Source organism: Fusarium oxysporum, chromosome IX (genome assembly GCF_013085055.1).
Source record: "Fusarium oxysporum Fo47 chromosome IX, complete sequence".
NCBI lineage: Eukaryota > Fungi > Ascomycota > Sordariomycetes > Hypocreales > Nectriaceae > Fusarium > Fusarium oxysporum.
In genome coordinates, this window is record NC_072848.1 from 2107539 (window position 1) to 2130483 (window position 22945).

Consider the following 22945-nt stretch of genomic DNA (forward strand, 5'->3'; position numbering starts at 1 on the left):
TTCGTCACGTCGTCCTGCATTCGCTAGTAGTCGCGATCAAGGTAGGCGTCCTTGTATTTCGGATTCGATGGGCAATATAATCGTTCGAACACAGATGGTATAGTCGCCGCGGCACGTACTGGCATTTATATATCCAGACAAAAGGTTCATAGTCGCAAGGAACAATTAGTATGCCCAGATTTTAAGCTAATGTTGTTAGTCATTTTGCTCTCGGTGTACGATCTTGTCGTTGACAGAAACTTACCAGAGAATCCCAAGATCCTGTGCACAAGCTTGTGCCATCGTTGCTTACGCCCAAGCAGCTGACACGGTTCTCGTGGCCAACGAGAGAGCCAACCTTCTCGCCTCGAGTAATGTCCCAAACCTAATGGTTGCGTTAGCTCACAAGTTCCAGAGAAGACGAGCTTGTAATCACAAGCACAAATATGCCTTACCTTGCACTCAAAGTCATCGTAACCAGCGAAAAGAAGACGACCTGATACAGATGTAGCCACCGAGGTGATACCACAGAGAATAGACTCGGACTGCCAATTGCGTTAGTCTGAGCCAAAGAACCAATTTGCAAAAGTCCACACTTACTCCGTAGAGGTTAAGTTCGCGATCCGCGCGGATATCGAAGAGACGGCAAGTAGCATCATCCGATCCGGTCACGAAAGAGTGGCCGTCAGGGAAGAATTGGATGGCGTTAATATCGGACTCATGGCCAGCAAAGGTCTGGACAGCCTTTCCAGCGCGAATATCCCAAAGCTTGGCGAAAGCATCACAAGCACCAGAGATGAAGGTGTTTTGATTGGTAGGGTTGAGGCTGATGCTCATCACATCACCAAGATGGTCAGCAAACTCAGTAACCTTCTGGCCTGTCTCAATATCCCACTTCATACAGGTCATGTCACCAGAGGATGTTAGGATGCTGCGGTCGTTGATGAATCGACAGCAGGAAAGATAACCGGCGTGACCAGAAAGCTCACGAGCAACACGGGTAGGACCATCGCGTTGCTGGTTCAAGTTGTAGATGGAGCAGATGTTGTCGAGACCACCGCAAGCCACGAAGTTACCACTGGGTGCATAGGCGCAAGTCATAACCCAGGAGGAACGCAGGGGAATGGCGTGGACCTTGTTGGTGGTATAGGCATCCCAAATAATGAGCTTGCCATCTTGAGAAGCCGAAACCAGGTGCCTCCTATCGGTCGACCAGTGCATGGCGTAAATCTTAGCCAGGTGACCCTTCAGTGTTCGCTTGGCCTTCATAAGCTGGTTCTTGGGAATAGGCTCATGAGCCTGTTGTGCGACAGCGCGAACTAAACAATTGAGAAGGACCAAGTCAGCATTAATTCATACTTTACAACGATATGTTGACAAGACGCGTGTCGATAAATATCATTGTTGATAGCCATCTTCGTTTCGTTTCCCAGAGGAATTCGGGGCGACTAGGCAATCGGGAAGCACGTACGAGTTGTGTCGGCGAGATCATCCTTCTTCCTCTTAATTCGGTCCTTCAGAGTTTCGGCTTCGCGACGAGCCTGCTGAATTCGCGACTGCATAGCCTCGGGGGAGACATCACTGTTGCCTTGGGAGTTCATCGTGATCGACCAGTCAACTTTTGTTGTCGGGTGGTTTTACGCGCGACGGGAGGTGAGATTGGGCGATCTCCGAGGACCAAGGGGCGGTGTCGAGAGATGAATCGAGGAGAGTGGCGACGATACTCAGATTCAAGTCGAGCTCAGGTCGAGCAGCAGAAAAGAGCGACTTTCGAGGTGAGAAATTGAAGATGGGCGAAAACAGGAGCTCGGCCGGCTGAAGTTGGTGGATGGATGGAAATGGGCGAAATGCAATGCAAATGCAAGTGGAGAGGGAAAAGGCCGGAGGAGAGAGAGGAGCTGGAGGAGAGAGGAGTGAGGAGGATTCTTAGTGGTAGGGGCCTTTAGGGGGGGAGGGAATGTGAGCTACAGACCCGACTACAGATGGGACTACCTGCAAGTAGGTACAGTACAAGCAGGTCCGGGCAGGGGGGCGTGTGCTTCCATTTGAGTGGGTAATCCCAACCTGAGAGTGGACGAGTGGGCGCGGGCTCGACTTGGCCAGTGGCAGCGGCAGCGGCAACAATAACATAATGTCCGCAGACAGATTAATGACCTAGGTAAGCAAGCTTCAATTGGTAAGGTAAATCGAACGTACCTTATTAAGGCACGGTTCGGTACGGATACAGATTACGGCAGAATGCTACCTAAGGTATGTACTAACTAACTGCTAGAGTCAGCACCAAGTAACCACTGAAGTACAGAAGGATGAAGGATAGCCCTCCACTGGGACAATATCCAACTTGCTCCTCGTCTTGTTCTTAAGGTAGAGAGAGACATATAAATTCGATCGTAATTAAGTTCACTCAATCGTAACCGTCATCATTGTCGTTGCCCGTAATCCAATTCTTGACTATAGAGTTTACCAGCTGACCACAACACCAGTATGTCTCAGTCGACTCCAGTTCATCCGTTTTCAGGTACACAAAATTCTGGGGATTTATCCACCAAACATCAAGTACCCCCAACCTACCAAAAAAAAAGGCCCCGCCATCAATTTACAGTGGGCGATTTCTGCTGCACGAACCTGCAGCTAGAAAGAACCCTGCGGCCGTCGCCGTCGCCCCGACCCTTTTTGTCCACTCCATCCAATCCGACCTCCCTCTCCAGCTCAAGCTCCATTCATCCACTCACCCAAACACCATCAAGTTTATGTACCGCACCACAACTTCCACTATCTACATCATCACCTTAACCAAATATTCCAATCAATCGACTTTGGATCTTCGGACATACTCCCATAAGAATTGCTCAAAGGGAGGCCCTGCCACAGCAATGCTTCTATCTGGCCACACAACAATGAGACCCATTGGTCGTTCCCGTTGCCCTACAAGTTGCAAGCACAACGGCGATTCGAGATAAACCAGCCCCTGACCTCGTCCTAGCCATCGCCAACTGAGCCCACCCAAGCTTCCAGCAGAAGCTCACCCCGTCCACTGAGCGGCCGAGACAGGTCGTCCTGACAGCGAACAGGGCTAGAGCCTCGCCCCAGAGCGGAGGGTCTTAACCCGAGCTGGGTAGGTGGAGGACTCGAAGGCGCACCACCCCAAGCCAGATTACTACCCAGATTGCGCCCACTGCATGCGTCCACTTGCTAAAACTGCATCCACCAGAGCCACTGAGGTGATCTCCCGCCAAATTTGACCATCTTCGATAACTCAATGTTACAAGCAACGAGGGCTAGCAGTTATATTACTGTCAGAAGCAGGGTGTACAATGTCTCAAGATACTCGGGCAAACTTGGACTTCAGTTCTTTTCCTGATCTCCAAGCCTCAGCAAAAACCCTGGCTCGAAGTAAATCTCTCCGCTAATGGACGATTTCTTGGTTTCTGGAACTGCACCCTTCAGGGGAAGCAGCTCGTGTCTGTTTTCATTTTCATGGATGATTAGCAAATCACAGTTCACCTTAAGTATTTACTAGCTGCTGGTAGCTCGGGCCCAGCCAAGACAAACCCAGAGCCCGCGCTACTTGTTGCCATCCAAGAGATGATCTTTCGCTTCGCTTCGCTTCATAAGAAGCAGAAGCTAGTCCAAGAGTACCAACTCCGTCCATGGCCATTTCCAAGCCTGCCATGAGCTGGTTTCTGACCCACGAAATTTGGGCCTTGTCGACTCCACTAAGATAATTTAAATCCTCGCTGGCTCGTTTGCTCTGTACCAAAGGACCTCCCCGGAAAGGAGTTTCAGTGCCTCTGTTGCTGGGGCTATAAGTCACTACGCGAAAGGTCCTTGCAACGAGCGCCTTCCATCTTACACACGGCTATCACGATTCACGATCCCACGTAGCTGGAATGGGAAGAAACGATTTTTTGCCCTGTTGGTTTATGCTAGGTGGCCAATGCCCTTCCCCTCTAGATGCTCCAAATCTTCGAATTGGCTTCCATTTCCTCACAGGGCTCTCAGGTATGTAAGTTGAGACCAGAATTCTGATATATGTAAGGTAAGTCCCCAATTGTTGAAGATTTTCGGTGACGGTCTCATTTGAGACAACATTGAGACAAGACACACTGGGACCCAAACTTCATCAACTCGAAGCAGCGAGACGGTTCCATGCTATCTCAATGGCTTGCGCACTTCCAATGTTGCTGTGTCTTCTCCTTTCTGCAAGCCAATGCAAGTCATCCCCATATTTCACCCAACTTGGAGCAATTTGTGTCGTTTTCGTCAGAAGGGGAATTTGTTGATTCAATATCCTGCATGGATCAAACAAAACTGCAGGCAAACCGGGGAACCGATGGATCCGGAGCACCTTGTGGGCCCGAGCCTCTAGTCGAGCTCCGATGAACCCTGGCTTCTTGCAGGACGCAGAGTAGGCCTGTTCAGCAGTGAACTGAAATTTGGACCCTGTTTGTATCAAAACTGTTGGTGTCGCTTTTGGTTGCGTCGTGATTGTCGATCAACCTTCTGCTGAAGAAGCTCAGATAAAAGAATGTCGCTGTTCACAGACACTATTTATGTCTGGCGCTACTCAGAATCGAAGCCTTGATAGAACTACTCCTTTAGCCTGTGACACCAACGCCCACCCGCTGCTATATCCGTCGACTGCTCGTACGACTGCCATTTCGTGGCTCAAACTGGAGGTAGATGCAGCCAGCCAGCATCTGTCCAACATTCAAGTCTTAACACGGAGTTTACACTTTTTCTTGTACAGATCTCAGCCAAGTGTGTATGGGCGGTACCTGCAGCAAAACACACACATTTTCAAATGGGACTTCATGCATAGCGTAAGCCCATTAATAAGGCGGAGCAAATGCGGATGCCAAAGTTTCACATACAATCCTATATGACATACGCATATACGGCAAGGCGTCCAGACTCCAGTGCAGCCAGATTCTGGGTTTGTTCTCCAACGGCAGTTGCTCACCATCACAGTGACATTCTGTTTCTTATTACCGGAAATGCCTCTGGCGAAGGACTCGTACCTTGTTCTGTTACTATTCGTCAAGCATATTGGCACATCACCTGTGGCTTGAGGATTCACATGGCTCTTGTCTAGTTTGTGCTGCTTGACCTGCTTGATCAGTGACGACTCCAGAATGTTGCAGCGATCAGTGCAAAATATCAAAGCCTTCAAAAGGCTCCAGCGCAATTTACTGCGACCCCGAGATATCCACTTGCGTCCGTTACCGCGCTTGACAAGCCCCTGCAAGCCTGCATCTATAAAGTGAGGTCAACCCCCCGTCCCTGACCCATTCCTAGTCCGGCCAAGGATAATGAACGATGATGCCCCTGATCAACTTTGCTCAGGGGTTTATTCGTTATTTAACTTTGGGATCTCTGTATCGTATGGGTCTGACCCATCGATTTGCAGCAGTATTCTTCCGGTTAACATCCAGGCCCCATGTCTGCTGTGGTTAACATCATCACTAGCAATTTCGGCTCCATATCCACGTATGGCCCAGAGCAGGGGTCTCTGTCATGAGGTGCTGCCAGATGTCAGGCCAAGATTCGCAAAGACAGGCAACACCAATAATAAGTGAAGTTTTATATACCTGCTCCCTTCATCCATTTAGCCATCCCATTCGTGTCATTACAACCAGCCACTTTCGTAGCTCTCACCCAAGGTGGTTTGTCGTGACTCCTACTCTATCATCCTATACTCGCCATGAGTCGAGTAGTTATCTGGAGCCAGCCGGCTTGGCATCCCTTACTATGTCCAGCTACGGAGTTCTCATCGGCAGGACATCTCTTACCGAAGCCACATTTCACGAGTTGGAGAGCTGCGAGCGTTGGCCTCCGTATCCTCCCCGGTGCACGACTCATGTCATACCTCCGCTTATTTCCTATTCAGACTCTCGTGCAACCATGGGTGGTTTTGATTGTCAAAAATAGGCTCCGTTCTCTATGCAACACATGCTATGTAGTTACCCAGAGATGTATCATAGTGTTGCTGTCAATGATACAACAGCTATACATGTATCAATAGAATATCTGTAATATGATGTGATTAAGTGGATGTATTGTTTTGCTCTCGTTGTCGACAACCCTTTCTGTTGAGCTGGTGATATTGCAGCCATGACTCAAGAACCATGAACCCTGCAGCAACACCTCAACTGCGTGAATATGTGCTTTGACGCGGCCATATGTGCAATACAACACCAGTTATGGTTCTAGTTAGCCAATACAGTTGGATCGAATCAATAAGGAACCCCGAGTTTGAGTTAGCAGGTGTGGTCTTGATGACGGACAGCAGATCTGGTATGAGGTACACGGCTCATCAGCAGCATGGACTACCTAATGAAGGCACTACCCTATACCAAACCATACTATCCGATGAATAAGTAATCAGACTTACAAACGAGGAATCTTGTCGAGGGGATATGCATGATTGATTCCTTGATTTGCTTATAACGGATCAGGATATTTTTATATTGAAGAATCACAGCATTTATTCCCTTGTGTTGTTGGATACTGTACCCACCAGCATGAGACACACATGGTGATAGTACGACCTTTGGATCCAGTGCCAATACGCCAAATAATACAGCCAACAAGCTTGTGGACTATTTCCCTAACTGTTTGCAGCCCTTGAAGACTCAAAGCCCGTGGAATTATGGCATATGGGAAATGCTCACTTCTGGTAACCTGGACGCCACGAACCTGCAGCATCTTGCATATCGGGCTGTGTATGTAATACGACCAACCATGCAATGCAACAAATGGCACAGCGGCGTAAGCTGACTCACGTATCTTGTCATGCCTCGGACTTGAGAGCAATCTGAACATATGAAAAAGAGGTTCGGCCCCAAAAGTCCACCGCGTTTTCTTGATCTGTCTCCATCGCTCTTATATAATAGTCGTGAACTGACCAGAAGAGATTGATAATGGAGACTCTTGACGTGGTAATTGTTGGAGCGGGTAAGGAATCATATCGATTGAGATATTAAAGAATATGTGAAAGGACAGCAAGCTTACATCCATCAGGTTGGGCTGGGCTGGCTGCGGCCAAGATTCGCCATCAGTTACACCCTGAAGAATCACTGGCGGTCTTCGACTCAGCTGCTACACTTGGTGGCACTTGGGCAAAACATCGCCTCTATACAGGCCTGAAAACCAACAACATGTTGGGTACTTACCAATACCCTGATTTCCCCATGGACACAGAAAGGTTTGGTGTCAAGCCAGGCCAGCACATTCCTGGCCAGACAGTACACAGATACCTGGAGACCTATGCTCGACACTTTGACACATATGACAAGATACGGTTTGAGCACAAGGTTGAGACAGCAGAGCATCAAGAGAACGGTGGTTGGATTCTGACGGTAAGGGACATCAAAATTGGTGATAATATTAAGATCAGGGCCAAAAGACTGGTTCTTGCGACAGGCCTCACTTCAGAACCATTTCTACCAATCTTCGAAGGCCAGGAAGTCTTCGAGGCCCCTATATTCCATGGAAAAGACTTACGCAACCATGAGAATACCTACGAAACGGCCAAGTCAGTGACAGTATTCGGAGCCACAAAGTCGGCTTGGGATATGGTGTATTTATATGCCACCAAAGGCATTCGAGTGAACTGGGTCATTCGAGGTTAGTAATATCGAAAAGACATAGCGAAGTGACTTTACTGAATTTTACAGAATCTGGCCATGGCCCTGCTTGGAATGCACCTCCTTATGTCACACCTTTCAAGAAGTGGCTCGAGAAACTCGCCCATATAAGAATGTTAACGTGGTTCAGTCCGTGTAGTTGGGGTGCCGCGGATGGATACGTGAAGACTCGCAACTTCTACCACGGAACATTCATTGGAAGAGCTATCGTCGATAAGTTCTGGAGCATTCTTGGTAAAGACGTTATCACGCTCAACAAATACGACTCTCACCCCGAGACGGCCAAGCTCAAACCCTGGTCGAATGCCATGTTTGTGGCAACGAGTATAGGGATTCTCAACTATGAGAAGGACTTCTTCGAGGTTGTCAAGGAGGGACTGGTCAAGATACATATTGCTGATATCGAAAGGTTGAGTACACAAACGGTGCACTTGTCTGACGGAACTGCATTACATACGGATGTGCTGTGCTGTGCAACGGGTTGGAAACATGTTCCTCCTATCAGATTCCTGCCAGAAGGGATCGCTGAGGATATTGGGATGCCTCATACGCCGTCACCGAATTCGTTCCCTTACGCTTCACTCCTGGATCAAGTCGATAAGGAGATCTTCGACAAGTTCCCTCGCCTCAAGGATCAGCCCATACAGAAAGTGCAAAATAGCAAGTATCGTACGCTGCTAGAGGACAAAGGTCTCTCTAGCAATGATACTATTACGCCATCGACAGATCTGACGCCGTATACGCTATATCACTTCATCATCCCGCCGTCAAGTCAGTTCCTCAAGACTCGAGATATTGCTTTCGTGGGAATGCTAGTCAACTTCAGCAACCCCATAGTTTCCCATGTCCAATCGCTCTGGATGAACGCCTTCTTCGATGATATGATTCCATCTCTCCCTCGAAATCCTTCACCAGAGTTTGTATCTAGATTCCAGCATGAGGCAGTGCTTCATAGTCGGTTCGGAAAATGGCGATACCCAGGTGGTTTTGGCCACAGCTTTCCCGACTTTGTGTTTGATGCTGTTCCGTATCTGGACCTACTACTGAAGGACCTGGATCTACCAATCTATCGAAAGAATGGTGTATTTGCTGAGATGACGGATCCATATGGGCCAGAGGATTATACGACAGTCGTGGATGAGTGGAAGGCGAAGCAACTTGAGCCGGAAGCTCCGTGGTATCAATGGATACACGTGCTCGCTTATTGAAGGATGCCACAACAACACCAGAATAGTTTGGCTTCTTTGATGATAGCGATGGTCGATTTGAGTGTGTAGCATTTGTCATGTAAATGGTATTCATTGCTTAATTGTGCTGACTCCTTGATGCTTCCCGGGATTAGGCAGCAGCACGTTCTTGGTCACTTGACTTATATGGCTAGAGCCGTCCATTTCCCCATCACAGAACTTGCAACATCCTCCTTAACATCTTGACTCAAACCGTGAATCTTCTATAGGCAATTAGAGCCTTGAGAGAAAACATGCCTGACACTATTGATTTGACCGGCTCATCACCATCTATGCCACGTCAAACAAGAAGTTCAACTCGAGCACTCTCTTCAACCACCGCATCCTCAAGAAAGGATCAGACAACAGACGCTTCCTCTCACAAACCAGAGATAGAAACTCTATTCTCTTTATCTAGCCTTGGCCTCTCAAAAAAGCACCACGATGCTCTCATCTTTAAACGCAACTGGCTGACCTCTCACACCATTCCTATTCCCCGAGATGCTTTCCGACCTTTCATCTCAAGTCCAAAGGGACTTGATACAGTAGCCGCAACATTCGTCTTTGCACAGTCAGAGGCTGGAACTGCAGTCTGCATCTCGCCCGATGGGGTCCTCCTCACCTGCGCACACTGCATTGCAGAAGATCCCTCTGAGCTAACAGCTGATACATCACACGTCCTCTTATCATCAGATGGAAAGGTTGTTTCAGCGAAAGTGGTAGCTTGGGATCCAATACGCGATCTCGCTTTACTTCAGATCGACAAGGCCGAGCTTCCTCACCGGCCGTTTCCCCGTGCCCGTATCGCAACCTCGCCTCCCAAGTTCAACACTGAGCTAATATGCATCGGCCATCCGGGCTCCGAGGACCTCGAGGCTGAACGCAGTGGTGTAAAGACAGAGTACGACACACTCGTTCTTAGCGAGGGGACTTTCCGTGGCCTAAATAAGAATCAAGATCCGCAGGATAACAGTGAGATCGGCGCTCTTAAGCATAGCTGCTGGACGTACTGGGGACATAGCGGTGCAGCATTGTTTGATCGGAAAACCAGGGCATTGGTAGGCGTGCATTCAAGCTGGGATGACAAGACGCGCATGAGGAGGGGAGTGCCATTGGAAGCGGTGGTTGCGTTCGTCGAAGAGGTTGAAGCGAGCAAGAGGGAAGACTTCACAGAGGAGTGGCAATGGTATGTGAAGTGGGAGCCAGAACCAACCTTCACATCCAGGGCTTGATATTGGATAAGAAATGTGCTCGGAAGAGATACCATGAAAGAAAGACATGCTCGTTGTCTATCAACTTCAACTTCGAAAAGATTACTCTTGGTCTACTCCACACAAGAGTCTGTTTGTTGTCACAAAGCTCTAACATCATGTCCAAATCTTATCAACCGCCAGCATATGCTCTTATGCAAGGCAATGTCCACAAGATCCGACTCACAAAGATTCTGGCTCCTTTAGCCCTGACACTGTTTGTACATTGACCTGTCCTGATCCAACCCGTGCTTCTCGCCCATGATTACCAACCCTTCCTCCATGTTCTGTACCGTGCTGTGCTGTGCTGTGCTGCGCTGAAATTAAGATGCAAGCCCCAAAAATAGAACGACGATGAACATTCCCGCCGCTTCTTGCAGAATAACACCCAACTTTAGTCGACTTTTCAAACGCCGTAAACCGCAATGTCCCCATGATGAATTTGATGAAAAAAAATGCTGCATGCGCATGGATGCCCGTGGCTTGATCGTTCACTTCCACAGCAACGTCCTGCCTCAATGAGCATCCCTTTGACAAAAGCAAATATGTAGCTTCGAGTGGAACCAGCCGAGGAACCGAGTTGCTCTAAGCTCTCCCTCCGGTCGGAAATCTTCAGTTGCCCAGCCCTGCAACTCTCTAAACCCTGGTCTTCAAACAAGCCTCCCCTCTTAGTTTCCGAATCTGTCAATAATGTAATTCAGCCCAAGACAAACGCGGGTAGGCCAGAGCAGTGTCTGGCGTTCTGCCCCATAATAGCCCATGGCTGGTGTTTCAGGTTCACCACCTCAGCTCAGAAACGCTGACCCACTGAAACAAACATCACCAAACGTCATGCAGACACCTCTACAGGTTTGCCGACTCTTGCCTTGTCCCACTTCCAAGAAACGCATCTAGACCTTGGTCCAGCATCGTACGGCCTTGTAGGTGGTGGTTTGTGCCGACCCTGCATGTCTGACGTACAGAATGCGTCTCGTGCTCACCACTCGAATGGACTCGGGTTTCGGTAGGCGCCGTCCGATACTCTGTGCTTGGATCGTTGGGAAACTCCACCATGAGGCACCGATTCTGAGTAGAGTTTAGATGATTCCTCCTGGGGGATCGTAGCCTGTTGGTGCCCCTCTTGAGGTGCTGCCCAGCCCAGCGCTTCCTGGTTCTCCATCTAAAGGTGCTGTTGTTGTCTTTCGTAGCATAAACATGGGTTTTTTGCCTTCCTTATCCAGTTGCTTAAACAGAATCAATGGCTTCTCCTCAAGGCCCAGACAACGTTCCTGATCGCCGTACACAATATAGAGAGCATACTGGTCCCACGGAGCGTTGATCTGGTACTTTTTCAGCGCAGCAGGAAGAACCTTGTAGCAGGGGTCTTCCATACTGACACGGAAAGATTTGAAGATCTCGACTGAAGCATTGCTCTGACTGGGTGTATCAGGTACAGGGGTTTCTCGTCGGCGGGGCGGCCCTTGCGGTGCCTTTTCGCGGGAGGCATAGACTGCGTTGGTGTGACCTTCGTCGTTGAAGGTGGTTCGTGTGGAGGGTGTCGGTGCTTCACTGCGGTAGGATCGAGAGGCGAGGGTCGTAGCGGACATGTGGGTCTGAGGAGATGTCGGGGAGGGTATGTTGGGTGAGGGATACGAAGGGGAGGACGAGCCCTGGCCACCTCCGTTCATAGCTGCAAGATGGGAAGACGATAGGACAGCTCGCTCTGCAGCACTTGCGGGGTCCAACGCAGTCTCCGCTATTGACCTCTCGTGCGTAGATTGAGTGGGTGATGCATTCTTTGGTGTAGCTCCGATGAGAATCTTGCGGGTAGAATATTGTCGCTTGACTGAGCTTCCAGATTGACTCGAGCCTGGGGGTGGTGTTGGTGCGGGGGGCGATATGGTTGTTTCGTAGCCGTAGGCCTGCTGGCTGTTACCACTCAGGTTGGGCAACGGCTGCTGCGCATCCTTGACCAAGCGCAAGGCCGGGAGCATATCCTCTCGCAATCGTCTGAAATCTTCTGTCATTCGTCGCAGATCCTGTTCGAGTAGGTTCATGCGTTCATCGCGGAGACGGAATTGTTCGACAAGATGTTTGATGTCCTTGATAGTTGCGGTAGCATATTGCGCTTCGGCGTCGGCGGCTGCAGGGGTCGCGGGTTAGAATCAGGCCAGTCCACCCAAGAGGGGAAATCGGAGACAACGTACATAGGGGTAGGTAATGGTCGCTCTCAATGGGGACATCTTGAGCCCTTTTGACATCATATACGCTTTTGAGGATCGTTAGGCGATGTCCCACGCTAGCAATGCCCATGCTCTTGAGATCATCATGCTGTAACGCTACCAGGGCCTCGCCAACAATCTCGTTTTCTGCAGGCAATCAAATGTTAGTTATCCCAATATCCCCTCCAATGTCTGTGGTACCATCCGTCAAGGAGATGAGATGGCATGCTTTGGATCAAGACGCACCTATAAAGCGATCGGCATACTGTTGAAGACCAATGGTGCCAATAAAATCAGCACATTCCTCAACGGTCCATTCGGTGATGATGGTTTCTGGGAGACGGTCGGCACTGCTGCGGTGCCCGTATGTAGTAGGAGTATGCTCTGCAGAGGTCGAGAGCTCGGAGTCTATGGGGGAAGCCTCAGAGTTGGTGATAGGAGAGTGGTCGCCCATGCTTCGCTCGTATTCGTCGTCGGCGTCGGACTCGGCGTAAGCTGTGCCACCATCGAAGCTCATCATCCTGACGATTATGAAAGAACAGTCGCCAACAACGGAGGCGGGGGCTGAGACGAAAGACTAATTCAGGCGACCGTGGTGGTGGTGGTGATGCCGCAAACAGACAGATGCGCTTGATCGGGCACCGTCAGATAGAAAGAGAGAAGACGAGCGTTGGCGAAGGACAGTCGGTCGAATGCTTGTAAGTCTTTCATTCAAATCGTGATCGGAACGTCATAAAAAGAGAAGCAATGCTCAGGAGTAGGAGGTGGGAGACGTCAGGGTCGAGGAAGTGGGCGCAGCCTGGAGGACGATTGGATTGGAGTGGATTGAACAAGAACAAATCGAGTGGACGAATAGAAGATAGAATGGGCTGAGGAAAGGCAATGTCGAAGTGGGAAAAACGAGCCGATCCCAAGAGAATAAGTAGACCCAAGCCGAGACGCCTCGAGGAGGACAAGTACCGTAGAAACGTTAATAAAAAGAGCCTAGAAAATAAAAAGAGTCGGAGGTAGCCAGAGGAGAAGAAGGCGGCTGGTGGTGGTGGTGGTGGTGATGATGACGGGGTGTTTGTGTCTTGGTCTAAGGTCTTGTCTTGTCTTGTCTTGCTCGGTCTTGGTCCTGGCCCAGTCCAGGTCTTGCTTGTGCTCTCGCTCGTGGAAGCGCTTGGGGGTGGAAAGGGAAGAGGAGGTCCTCCACTCCGAGTCACCTACGGCCTATTGAAATGGCAGCTGTCTCAAGGTACCCAGTACCTGAATTAGCAGGCCGTGGTAAGCCCTTCCGAGCCCTATACGGATGTACTCCGTACCTATCTCATGACTTGGCCGTTCGCTTGGTGGACCTGGCGGTCGGCCTGGGAGGGACTTTGAATACTGGTCCTCCATTGAGAACACGGCTTGACTCCCGTCCCGCTCCACTGACAGCATCCCCCTGTAGGTACCCCGGCCAGGGCCCCTCACTACTAAATAAGTATCAAGCCTGGCTGCCGCTGCTGCAGCCCGTTAACCAGCCCAACCATTCCATTATTCGACCCTCCTATGCACGTCTTGAATCAGTCATTGGATGGTTTCTGTATGCCTTTTCAGTAAACAAACAAACCAAAGTCAATGCCGTTCTTGGACGGCTTCTCTGACTTGAGTTGTAGTGCGCGTTTAGGAAAGTCTTGGGCGTTGACACAAAACAACCCCCCCGGCAAGTCGCTCATTGAAATGTAGTGAGCTCCTGGTCCACTCAATTAACCTCAGTTTGTCTCTCCTTCAAACACCATTGGGCCTTCAACACCAGGGAAACCATTCAAGATGGAAGTTTACGGATGGCTAGGAGACTCAAGCCACATCTCAAGTGACAGTCCAAGGTATTCTAAGGAAACATCGTGCGTTTGAGACCGAGCCTCCAGCATTCCCATTCAACAGTTAGGGAATTGACCTTGCAATGGTGCTATAGACCCCTTGGAGATTAGCAAACTTCCGAGGCAAGGTATCTGATAACGAATATAGCTTTCATAAAAGTTGAGAGGATATGCCATGGCTACCCATGAGTATATACAACTGTTTATCAATGTTCACCGAGGTATAAGAATTGGGATCTTCATGTATACGTTTCTTTGATTAGTTGAAGCAAATCTATGCTGCTTCAGATCTATATTTGTCGACTAACAATTACTCTATATGCTATACTCATCCCAGCCTTGAGACTTAGGTTTGTAGAGTGAGTCTTGCTCATGATTCCCATTCCCAACATGGCCCATTACCTCAACACGCCTTCAACTCCATTAATCCGTTCCAAAAAAAAAAAAAAGAAAAAAGACCCTCCCTCTTGCATGAGAATTTGGGGGCAAAAGGGTAACAGCCGCATGGCTAGCCGCCAAGAAGAACAGGGCATTAAAGGTCGTGCAACGTCGCGTTCCTTCACAGGACGTATCTATGAAAAGCGTCAAACACCACTCAGACAACCTCCGAGCACATAAATGATTATAAAGATGTATCAAACACCAGAAACAAAATTTGATTAAGAGGCCGAGATATTAGCGTAGGGGAATCTTTGAATCCTGGACACCGTGTTGTACAACGTCTTCAAGGTTCCAACGGGGGGCCTGAAGGGGGATTCTGTTTTCCTTTCTCCATTCCTTTTCGTTCTTGGGGTCAACGCCCTCGGGAAGATGTTCCAGTCCGCCTGCCACACCAGTCGAGAACTTGATCTGCAGGATGTCACCGACTTCGTCGCATGCAGCCAACAGACGGTCAAGGTCCTCCTTGTTGTGGGCAGCAGAAACACAGAAACGGGCGCGAGAACTGATGAGTGGGGTCGCAGGATACCCAACAACGACGACGGAGATTTTTCGTCGAAGCATCTCGTGACTGAACGCAGGGAGCTTGGCGGGGTGATAGAGCATGACAGGAATAATAGGAGAGTCATCGTGGCCGTACACGATAAGGCCAAGACGCTTAAGTCCGAGACGAAGGTAACGAGAGTTGAAGGCAATGCGCTGGAGACGCTCCTCGCCTTGACCAGGGCACAGCTCGCCAGTAATGAGTTTCAGGGAAGCCAAGATTTGCATGAGCACACAAGGAGCAGGAGTTTCGCCATACTGAGTAGCAGCGTTGGAGCTCTTGAGCTTGTCGATAATATGTTTCTCGGCTGCGATGTAACCACCGTTGGCACCAAAAGACTTTGTCAGAGTTCCCATGAGAATATCAACTTCGGAGGGATCAATGCCAAAGTAGTCGCAAACACCACGACCGCGGGGGCCAAGAGCACCGACAGAGTGAGCCTCGTCAACGAAAAGATAGAACTTGTACTTGTTCTTCAGAGCAAGAATACCGGGAAGATCACACATGGTACCCTCCATAGAGTAGAGACCTTCGACGACAACCAGAATCTTCTTCCAAGGACGGTGGGTGCGGGGTTGACCCTGGGAAATAGCTTCGCGAACAACACGTTCCAGATCAGCCATATCATTGTGCTTGAAGCTCTGAATAACGGCACCAGAAAGACGAGCACCAACACGGATGGAGGCGTGGTTGAGTTCATCGGAAATGATTAGACAACCCTTGGAGACAAGGGCGGGGAAAGAGCTCGAGTTTGTGACATAACCCATAGAAAAAACCATAGAAGCAGGCTTGCCAACAAATTCGGCAACCTCACGCTCGACCTCGAGAGCAAGGTCAGAAGTACCAGCAGCACCACGGGGGCTGCAGAAGCTGATTCCGTATTGCTTGACGCACGCCTCCACAGCGTCGGCACAAGGACCTTCAGACTGGGCGAAACCAAGATAGTTGTACGAACTCATGTTGAGAGTCTCAGTGTAGGTGCCGGTATATTGATAAGTGCGGTTGAAGTCGTCGGACTTGCGGTCCATCAGTGTGATAAAGCGTCCGGGGACGCCAGTGGTAGGGCGAGCGAAACAATCATCCAGGCGCATCTTGAGGCGTCGGACATAGAAATTGTCGAAATCGCTGTTGAGAGCTGCATAGCCGTTGCTGGCTTTGAGGGCGCGATAGTGCTTGGGGTTTCCGAAACGCTTGCCAAAGAAGTCGCGAATATGACCAAGAACGATCAGGATCAGGTAGCTGATGTAAGTGGTAAGAATGAAATAGTAAGGAGGCTCATCCTCTACAGGGGCCTGGAGAGGCTCTCCATGAGACTGGCTGGTGTATCGATGACTTGAGTGGAGGAGAGGGCCAAACTGAGCGTCGGCACGCTTCTGACGGTCGATCTCCTCGGCCGACTTAGGTTGGAAGAGAGTGGTCGTTGAGGCATCGATGCTATTGGGGTCTCCAGGGCTCGCGGTTGAGAGAGAGATAGTAGGCAGACCGGGAGAAGGAGAGAATCCAGTAGCAGCGGCAAGGGCCTGCTGGGCACCAGTGGATTTGGGGCTACTGGAGAAGAAGTTGGTGATACGGTTGCCTTTTGAGGTAGAGGGGCGCCTCTCGCCCGACTTGACGGGTTGAGACATGGAAGGTGAGGATGAGAAAGGATTAAGCCGACGGGGCATCTCTCCTGGCACAGGTGCGTTGGATTGTTCAAGGCGCGAACGTAAGGGAGGCTAGATCGCGAATCGTCGAAGGAGGGCAGAGCACCCAATTGTAGTCAGAAGGACAGAAAGTCGAGAGACTGGGAGCCAGGAGCGAGTGTCAGTGGATGTGCGAAACCTAACAATCGATTCAAGACGATTCGCCGCAAAGCATATTCTGTAAATAGGAGGTTTGTTGTGAGGAACCCAATTGCTTTTCAATGCGGATGAGGATATGCGAAGCAGGAAAGAAAAAAAGACTCAACGTGCACCGCGATCGAGAACAAGCTGCAACACAAGTAACGGAGACAAAGATGTTGAGCTGGGGCTGATACACGGTACAACAGATGTTGATGAGGAAGAATTATGAAATTGATGAAAAGAGGTGACCATTGGGTTTAAAGTTGAATTGGAGCGCTGTGCAGCACTGCGCGTAGTGGTGCGTGGTCCAGGAGGCACAGGGGGGCGCAGGAGGTGGCGTCGAATCAAACTTGGAAAGTGAAGATCCGCCCACTGCAAATTGCCTGTGGGCCTTCAACTCGAGTAGCGGGGCCAGCCGTGGTCCAGCCAAGAATCGCTTAAAAACACCAGGCAGATGATGGGACGAACCGATGAATGATTGATGATGATTTATGAAGAGAGGATGATATCGACTCTCAGTAATGTGAAAGATCACTTACCCAATAGTGCACCACTCATCAACAGAGCAATTGCTATGCTGCTATTCCAATTTCAATTACCGAGACAAGCGTTGCCGTTCCAAGGATGATAGATCGATCCAAGCTCAAATCGATCAGGCCGCAACGCAAGGGCGTATGATCGAGCACCAGTCGTCGATGACTTGATTCGGCGGTCAAGCGGGATCGATACTGCTAAAGAGTATTGATCGAGAACAACAAGGCGAATTGATGCTCGAGGGGTAATTAATCAGCCCTGGGTTTAGCTGATAGCTGAATGCTTGCTTATTGGAATAAATGGTGTTAGTCGGCGGACTCTCTCGATCACTCGGCCGAAGCCTATCTGCAAGTAGACGACGAAACACAACGACGACCTAACAAGCAGCAAGAGTGATAATGAAAAAAGAGAAGAGAGAGCTGACAGATGCAGGGAGTAACTGGCTATTATTCGACCCGACCTACACCACGAGAACAGAAGCAAGAAGAAAACCGCGGAGTCAGCGGGATAACGGGATGTGCATTGAAAAACAATGAAAAGTCCAGGTTTTCCGCTCCACGGGAAACAGCGGGGACCAGCACCAACTAGTACTGGGTACCTGAGTTCGAGGTGATGCGTCTAAGCGACGGGGCTACCAGTTACTTGACGGAGTGTAATCAGAGCCGAGAGGATGTTTAAAGTTGCATTTGTTGACATGTACCTGAGCCGCTGACTGTGTCGCTGTATGCGATGTACGATGTACGAGAAACGCACACAGAACAGTCTCCATAGCACAGTAGAGCAAGGCAAGCACTCGCGGAATGCACCGGACACAAGGATAATAGGGAATTCAAGGGGTCAGCTGGGGGGGACTTGCATTGCATGGCCTTCTCGTCTCGTCGTTCGCCTTTTCGTTTCCAGGCCTCGCTTCCTTGCTAGGCTTTGATAACAAGCGACTTCACAAGGCGTGAGGGTTCAAAAGCGAGGCGTGTATTCTCTATGATGACGCCGTGTTCCCCTCAAAGGCTGACCATGCCTGTTCAACTGAGCTCCTGACCTCGAATCCTACCCAGATGCAGACACAAAACGATCAGAACATATCTCTGGCTCCCTCTCCTTAATCGAAGTCCCTGTAAAAAGGATCCAATGGTTCTGTTTTCAAGACGAACCCCTGGGCTCCGAGGTCTCCGGCCTGCGAATGGGAAGACACGGGAGACTTTAAGAGAAAACGCCACTTTTTTTCTTCTAGCTCGGCTCGCACCAAATTTCTGTCATTTGCCTCGTGTAGCGAATGACAGACTTTCAAAAGCCTGAAGGGTGCCCCCAGGGAACAAGAAAACTTCTGACGTTGGACCTCGGTGGCAGAAATATAGAATCCAAGATCTACTGAATCTACACCTAAATTTACCCAAGTCTTTTTTGTCACCTACGATAGATGTCCTAAGTTTTCTTGCCTCCCCTTGGGTGCCGCGGCTCACCATCAGATCTTGTTGGTCTTACACAGCATTGATCATGATGAAACCCAAAGGAAGTTGGATGTCATCATCCAGGGGCATGCTGTGCCCAAGCTCTCAAAATCTCCGCCGCACCCGGCGACGATGATGGCATTATTCTTCAAGCTCCCTCGTTAGGGAAGAGTCTCGTGGCATATCAAGTCTTTGAACGCTTTTTAACTTTCGGTCCGGTCGCCTCGATAGTCACTTTGCATTTCATCCTTGATTGCTGTTCGTGAATCATATGGAGACCTGGGCTAGGATTTCTCCCCCAGAACAAGCTACTGCAGCCGAGTGCACACACTTGCAGCCAACGATGCTGTGCTTAGCTTGTGTATGTACGGATAACATGATTCTCAATGTAGTGCATTACTTTTTAGCGCTTGTTGCACACCGACATCAATGGCTAGATAAAAGATGCTGCAAAGCCCTGCATAACATCCATCTATCAAAGATGAACAAGATCCTCCAATGCCAAAAGACCTTCACCGCCAGCTCCTTTTTAGCCCAAAACTGCAACTAATGCACACGGTCCGTGAGGATCATTTCGTGATATTCGGATTGACTGGTCGCATTCTCGAGTTGAGGAGGCTCAATATATCAAGTATAGTACCACCGCTTCCGAATTCAGATCATGGTCTGCTGCCTTCTTGTCGACCCCCCATCGAGCTTCACCCATGCTATGCGAAGTCAACGTCCTTGAAACAGAAGCTGAGTAAACTGTCGGGGCCTGAGACGATCGACTATGCCGAGTTCTCCATACTAGCTACGGTCCGGCAGCTAAGCTTAAGACTGTACCGAGGCAACCAACAACACACTAATCTCGCCAAACTGCCATACAACGTGATTATGATTCAGCTTTGCCTTGTGCTTTGACAATCACGTTATGTTGCGTATTCGTTATTTGCTTTTGAGTCACCGTTGATTCTTCTTCTGAAGAGACCACAATGTGCTCTCCTTTTATTTGAAGTGATGGCATCTCGTTTAGCTCGACATGACAGTGGTCATTACGAACAAAAGTGACAACTCACAGCTCAAGACATACTAATTTCGCAAGCCTCCTGAGTATGTAATTACGACGATACCATCCAAGTTATCAGAGTCCATCAATGGTTGTCATGATGGAAAACCCTTAGATCCTCAGCTTGAGACAAGCCACACATCATGACCTCAGCCTCCCCCACCACAGCCACTTCGGGGTAAGAGACGGGACTCGATGGCGGGGAGCCGAGAACGGGAGGGGACGGCTTTCAGCGGTTGGGCCATTAGAGAAAGATTCCGAGCTGTGCTGGAAACACGGAATCCCAAGTCCGTAGCGTTGGGTTAAGAATACAATCTTCTCAACAATTAAACAGCATCTCTCTTGCTTCATCTTGGCTTCCATAAACCACTCAATCCCTCCCTTGACTGTGTCTATTGCTTCTTACACGCCATCGTCTCATTGGTATCTCAACTCCTCGGAATCGTCACTATTCCCCAACAATCGTCTTTCCGAGGACTTGATTGACCTTTCAGTCTCCCTTATTTTTCGTTCCAATGCCCGTCATGTCGATTGACAAACTTACACCTTCTGCTGCGGCACCTCCTTCTGATGATCATGTCCTCTGGAGGCATTCGGATCCAAAGTCCACTCACATGTGGAAGTTTCTTGAGCACGTGAACAAGAAGCATGGTTTAAGTCTCGATGGTTACCCAGCACTGTACAAGTGGTCTATCGATGAAGTTGCTCAGTTCTGGGAGGAAGTTTGGCATTTTGCTGGTGTTACGGCTTCAAAGCCTTTTGAAGAGGTATGAAGCCAAGTTATGAGAGGGGCGTCTCAAGTGAGAGGCTCACCAGGCTCAAGATGAGCTCAACAACTCCAGAACTCAACTAAACACCTCTGCAGGTCCTTCCTAAAAATGCTCCTATGTACCCCCGGCCAGACTTCTTCTCGGGCTCACGTCTTAACTTCGCCGAGAACCTCCTCTTTCCCGCAACCTCTCCACTTCCCGAGCCCACTGCTCCAGCCGTTATCACTGTTACCGAGCTGCCAAACTCCATAGTGACTACTTCATGGGCCGAGTTGCGTGAGGCAGTCCGTCGCTGTTCTAATGCCCTGCGTGCAGCTGGTCTTAAGCCCAATGATGTTGTTGCGGGTTTCGTCTCAAACCATGTTGAAGCGCTGGTTGCTATGCTTGCTGCCGCCTCAGTCGGCGCCATTTGGACTGGTATAAGTCCTGATAACGGTGTCTCAGCTGTGCTGGACCGTCTGAACCAGATTGCGCCCAAGGTGCTATTTGCCGATAACGGCACAGTCTACAACGGCAAGGAGTGGTCTAGTGTGGCAAAGACGACTGAGATTGTGGCTGCGTTGAAGGACAAGGGGCTTGAGAGAGTAGTTGTGATTAACAACATCAGATCTGGTGGACTTGGTCTTGAGGAGCTTGAGAAGCATGGCGTGTTGGCTGTCGATTACGCCAAGATGCTCGAGTCTGCTTCTGAAGACCCCCTGAAGTTCGAGCAGCTTCCTCCAGCTCATCCCCTCTACGTTCTCTACTCCAGTGGTACAACTGGCCTCCCCAAGGCCATTGTTCATACAGCGTTAGGTACGCTTCTGCAGCATAAGAAGGAGCATCTTCTTCACTGCTCACTCGACTCCTCATCTCGAATGCTCTACTATACGACTACCTCCTGGATGATGTGGCACTGGAGCATCGGAGCCCTTGCCGTGGGCTCTACCATCATTGTCTACTCTGGCTCTCCTTTCCGCCCCCATGGTCATCTCTCACTCCCACGTCTCCTCTCTGACCTCAAGGTCACTCACTTCGGTACCTCGGCCGCCTACCTGACTGCACTAGAAGCCAATAACGTTTACCCTGTCCGTGACGAGTCGATTGATCTTTCAAACCTGAAGGCTATTTACTCCACTGCTTCACCTCTCCCCCCATCGACCTTCAAGTTTGTCTATGAAGCCTTCCCCAAGCATATCAACCTCGGCTCGATTACCGGTGGAACAGACATTATCTCACTATTCGGAGCGCCTTGCCCACTACTCCCTGTTCGCGTTGGCGAGATCCAGTGCGCTGGTCTTGGGATGGCTATCCGTGCTGTTGACTCTGTCACGGGCGAGCCCATCAAGGCCGACGAGCCAGGTGATCTTGTCTGCATCAAGCCATTCCTTTGCCAACCCCTGACATTTTTCGGTCCTAGCGGCGAGGCCAAGTATCAATCAGCCTACTTTGAGAGGTTCGAAAACACCTGCGGCGTTGAGGGCGCAGTATGGCACCACGGAGATTTCGTCAAGATTCCCGACCCTGCAACCGGCAGTCTTGTCATGCTTGGACGATCAGATGGTGTGCTAAAGCCATCAGGGGTGAGATTCGGCTCAGCCGAGATCTACAACATTCTCACACGCTTCTTCGCCTCTGAAGTCGAGGATGCAGTTTGCATTGGACGTAGACGGGAGACAGACTCAGACGAGACTGTATGTCTCTTTGTGGTGATGGTACCTGGACATGAATTCAGCGATGACCTACGCTTAAGGATCAAGTCCAAGATCAAGTCTGAATTGAGCCCTCGACATGTACCTGGCGTCGTGGAGGAGTGCGGAGGCGGCGTCCCCAAGACTGGCAATGGAAAGAAGTAAGTCTACCCCTTTAGAATATCCGTAGGATGTGTGATGTTAACATTCAACGCAGGATTGAGGTCGCAGTGAAACAGATCCTTTCTGGTATGAATGTCAAGACCAATGCCAGTGTTGCAAACCCTGAAGCACTAGATTGGTTTAAGAAGTGGGCAGAGACTCACTAGAGAAGTCCAAATAGTTTGGGGAGTTATATCTTCGGCCGGAACTAGATAAAACATTGTCTATGGGATATAGGAAGGCTACATGGGTTAGATACGATGGCGTCGACAACGAAGTGACTGGCTGATTTCTGGTTTCGCAAGTACACCTCCTTACTGCTCAATCTCTTACACGAGTGCCGCCCGTGCTAAGATTCCTTC

The 22945-nt window shown here is 49.8% G+C and overlaps 7 protein-coding genes across 7 annotated transcripts; 4 read left to right on the forward strand and 3 right to left on the reverse strand.

Moving 5' to 3' along the window:
* Positions 1-35: 35 nt before the first annotated feature.
* Positions 36-1875, reverse strand: FOBCDRAFT_53032 (WD40-repeat-containing domain protein). Its single transcript, XM_031190280.3, has 5 exons — positions 1451-1875; positions 580-1298; positions 435-524; positions 245-364; positions 36-186 (listed from the first exon to the last, which is right to left on the reverse strand). The coding sequence occupies exons 1-5, from the start codon at positions 1578-1580 to the stop codon at positions 166-168; spliced, it is 1080 nt and encodes a 359-aa protein (XP_031034265.1). The 5' UTR covers positions 1581-1875; the 3' UTR covers positions 36-165.
* A 1998-nt stretch (positions 1876-3873) lies between these two features.
* FOBCDRAFT_231617 (uncharacterized protein) lies at positions 3874-4484 on the forward strand. The gene has a single exon (XM_059609866.1). It carries the CDS (start codon positions 4129-4131, stop codon positions 4360-4362), a length of 234 nt encoding a protein of 77 aa, XP_059467845.1. The 5' UTR covers positions 3874-4128; the 3' UTR covers positions 4363-4484.
* Positions 4485-6902: 2418 nt separating this feature from the next.
* FOBCDRAFT_298594 (uncharacterized protein) lies at positions 6903-8844 on the forward strand (the record flags this gene model as incomplete). Its single annotated transcript, XM_031190282.3, has 3 exons — positions 6903-6936; positions 7003-7608; positions 7659-8844. 3 exons carry the CDS (start codon positions 6903-6905, stop codon positions 8834-8836), a joined length of 1818 nt encoding a protein of 605 aa, XP_031034267.3. The 3' UTR covers positions 8837-8844.
* Positions 8845-8919: 75 nt separating this feature from the next.
* Positions 8920-10187, forward strand: FOBCDRAFT_53050 (trypsin-like cysteine/serine peptidase domain-containing protein). Its single transcript, XM_059612233.1, has one exon. It carries the CDS (start codon positions 9109-9111, stop codon positions 10084-10086), a length of 978 nt encoding a protein of 325 aa, XP_059467846.1. The 5' UTR covers positions 8920-9108; the 3' UTR covers positions 10087-10187.
* A 672-nt stretch (positions 10188-10859) lies between these two features.
* On the reverse strand, positions 10860-12918 carry FOBCDRAFT_53055 (uncharacterized protein). The gene is made up of 3 exons (XM_031190283.3): positions 12552-12918; positions 12291-12452; positions 10860-12226 (listed from the first exon to the last, which is right to left on the reverse strand). The coding sequence occupies exons 1-3, from the start codon at positions 12823-12825 to the stop codon at positions 11181-11183; spliced, it is 1482 nt and encodes a 493-aa protein (XP_031034268.1). The 5' UTR covers positions 12826-12918; the 3' UTR covers positions 10860-11180.
* A 1906-nt stretch (positions 12919-14824) lies between these two features.
* FOBCDRAFT_243636 (pyridoxal phosphate-dependent transferase) lies at positions 14825-16756 on the reverse strand (the record flags this gene model as incomplete). The annotated part of the gene is made up of 1 exon (XM_031190286.2): positions 14825-16756. The coding sequence occupies one exon, from the start codon at positions 16754-16756 to the stop codon at positions 14825-14827; it is 1932 nt and encodes a 643-aa protein (XP_031034271.2).
* A 3556-nt stretch (positions 16757-20312) lies between these two features.
* On the forward strand, positions 20313-22885 carry FOBCDRAFT_53077 (uncharacterized protein). The gene is made up of 3 exons (XM_031190289.3): positions 20313-20748; positions 20847-22582; positions 22639-22885. Exons 1-3 carry the CDS (start codon positions 20497-20499, stop codon positions 22748-22750), a joined length of 2100 nt encoding a protein of 699 aa, XP_031034274.2. The 5' UTR covers positions 20313-20496; the 3' UTR covers positions 22751-22885.
* The last annotated feature ends 60 nt before the right edge of the window (positions 22886-22945 follow it).

Bases quoted from the DNA above. Each gene is read 5' to 3' on its own strand.
- FOBCDRAFT_53032 (XM_031190280.3), bottom strand. From the start codon at position 1,580: ATGAACTCCCAAGGCAACAGTGATGTCTCCCCCGAGGCTATGCAGTCG. The intron at 1,299-1,450 runs GTACGTGCTTCC...TCAATTGTTTAG, and splicing joins TGATCTCGCCGACACAACTC to TTCGCGCTGTCGCACAACAG. The intron at 187-244 runs GTAAGTTTCTGT...TAACAACATTAG, and splicing joins CAGGATCTTGGGATTCTCTG to CTTAAAATCTGGGCATACTA.
- FOBCDRAFT_231617 (XM_059609866.1), top strand. From the start codon at position 4,129: ATGCTATCTCAATGGCTTGCGCACTTCCAATGTTGCTGTGTCTTCTCC.
- FOBCDRAFT_53050 (XM_059612233.1), top strand. From the start codon at position 9,109: ATGCCTGACACTATTGATTTGACCGGCTCATCACCATCTATGCCACGT.
- FOBCDRAFT_53055 (XM_031190283.3), bottom strand. From the start codon at position 12,825: ATGATGAGCTTCGATGGTGGCACAGCTTACGCCGAGTCCGACGCCGAC. The intron at 12,453-12,551 runs GTGCGTCTTGAT...GATTGCCTGCAG, and splicing joins GTATGCCGATCGCTTTATAG to AAAACGAGATTGTTGGCGAG. The intron at 12,227-12,290 runs GTACGTTGTCTC...CGACCCCTGCAG, and splicing joins CGACCATTACCTACCCCTAT to CCGCCGACGCCGAAGCGCAA.
- FOBCDRAFT_53077 (XM_031190289.3), top strand. From the start codon at position 20,497: ATGCCCGTCATGTCGATTGACAAACTTACACCTTCTGCTGCGGCACCT. The intron at 20,749-20,846 runs GTATGAAGCCAA...ACACCTCTGCAG, and splicing joins CTTCAAAGCCTTTTGAAGAG to GTCCTTCCTAAAAATGCTCC. The intron at 22,583-22,638 runs GTAAGTCTACCC...CATTCAACGCAG, and splicing joins AAGACTGGCAATGGAAAGAA to GATTGAGGTCGCAGTGAAAC.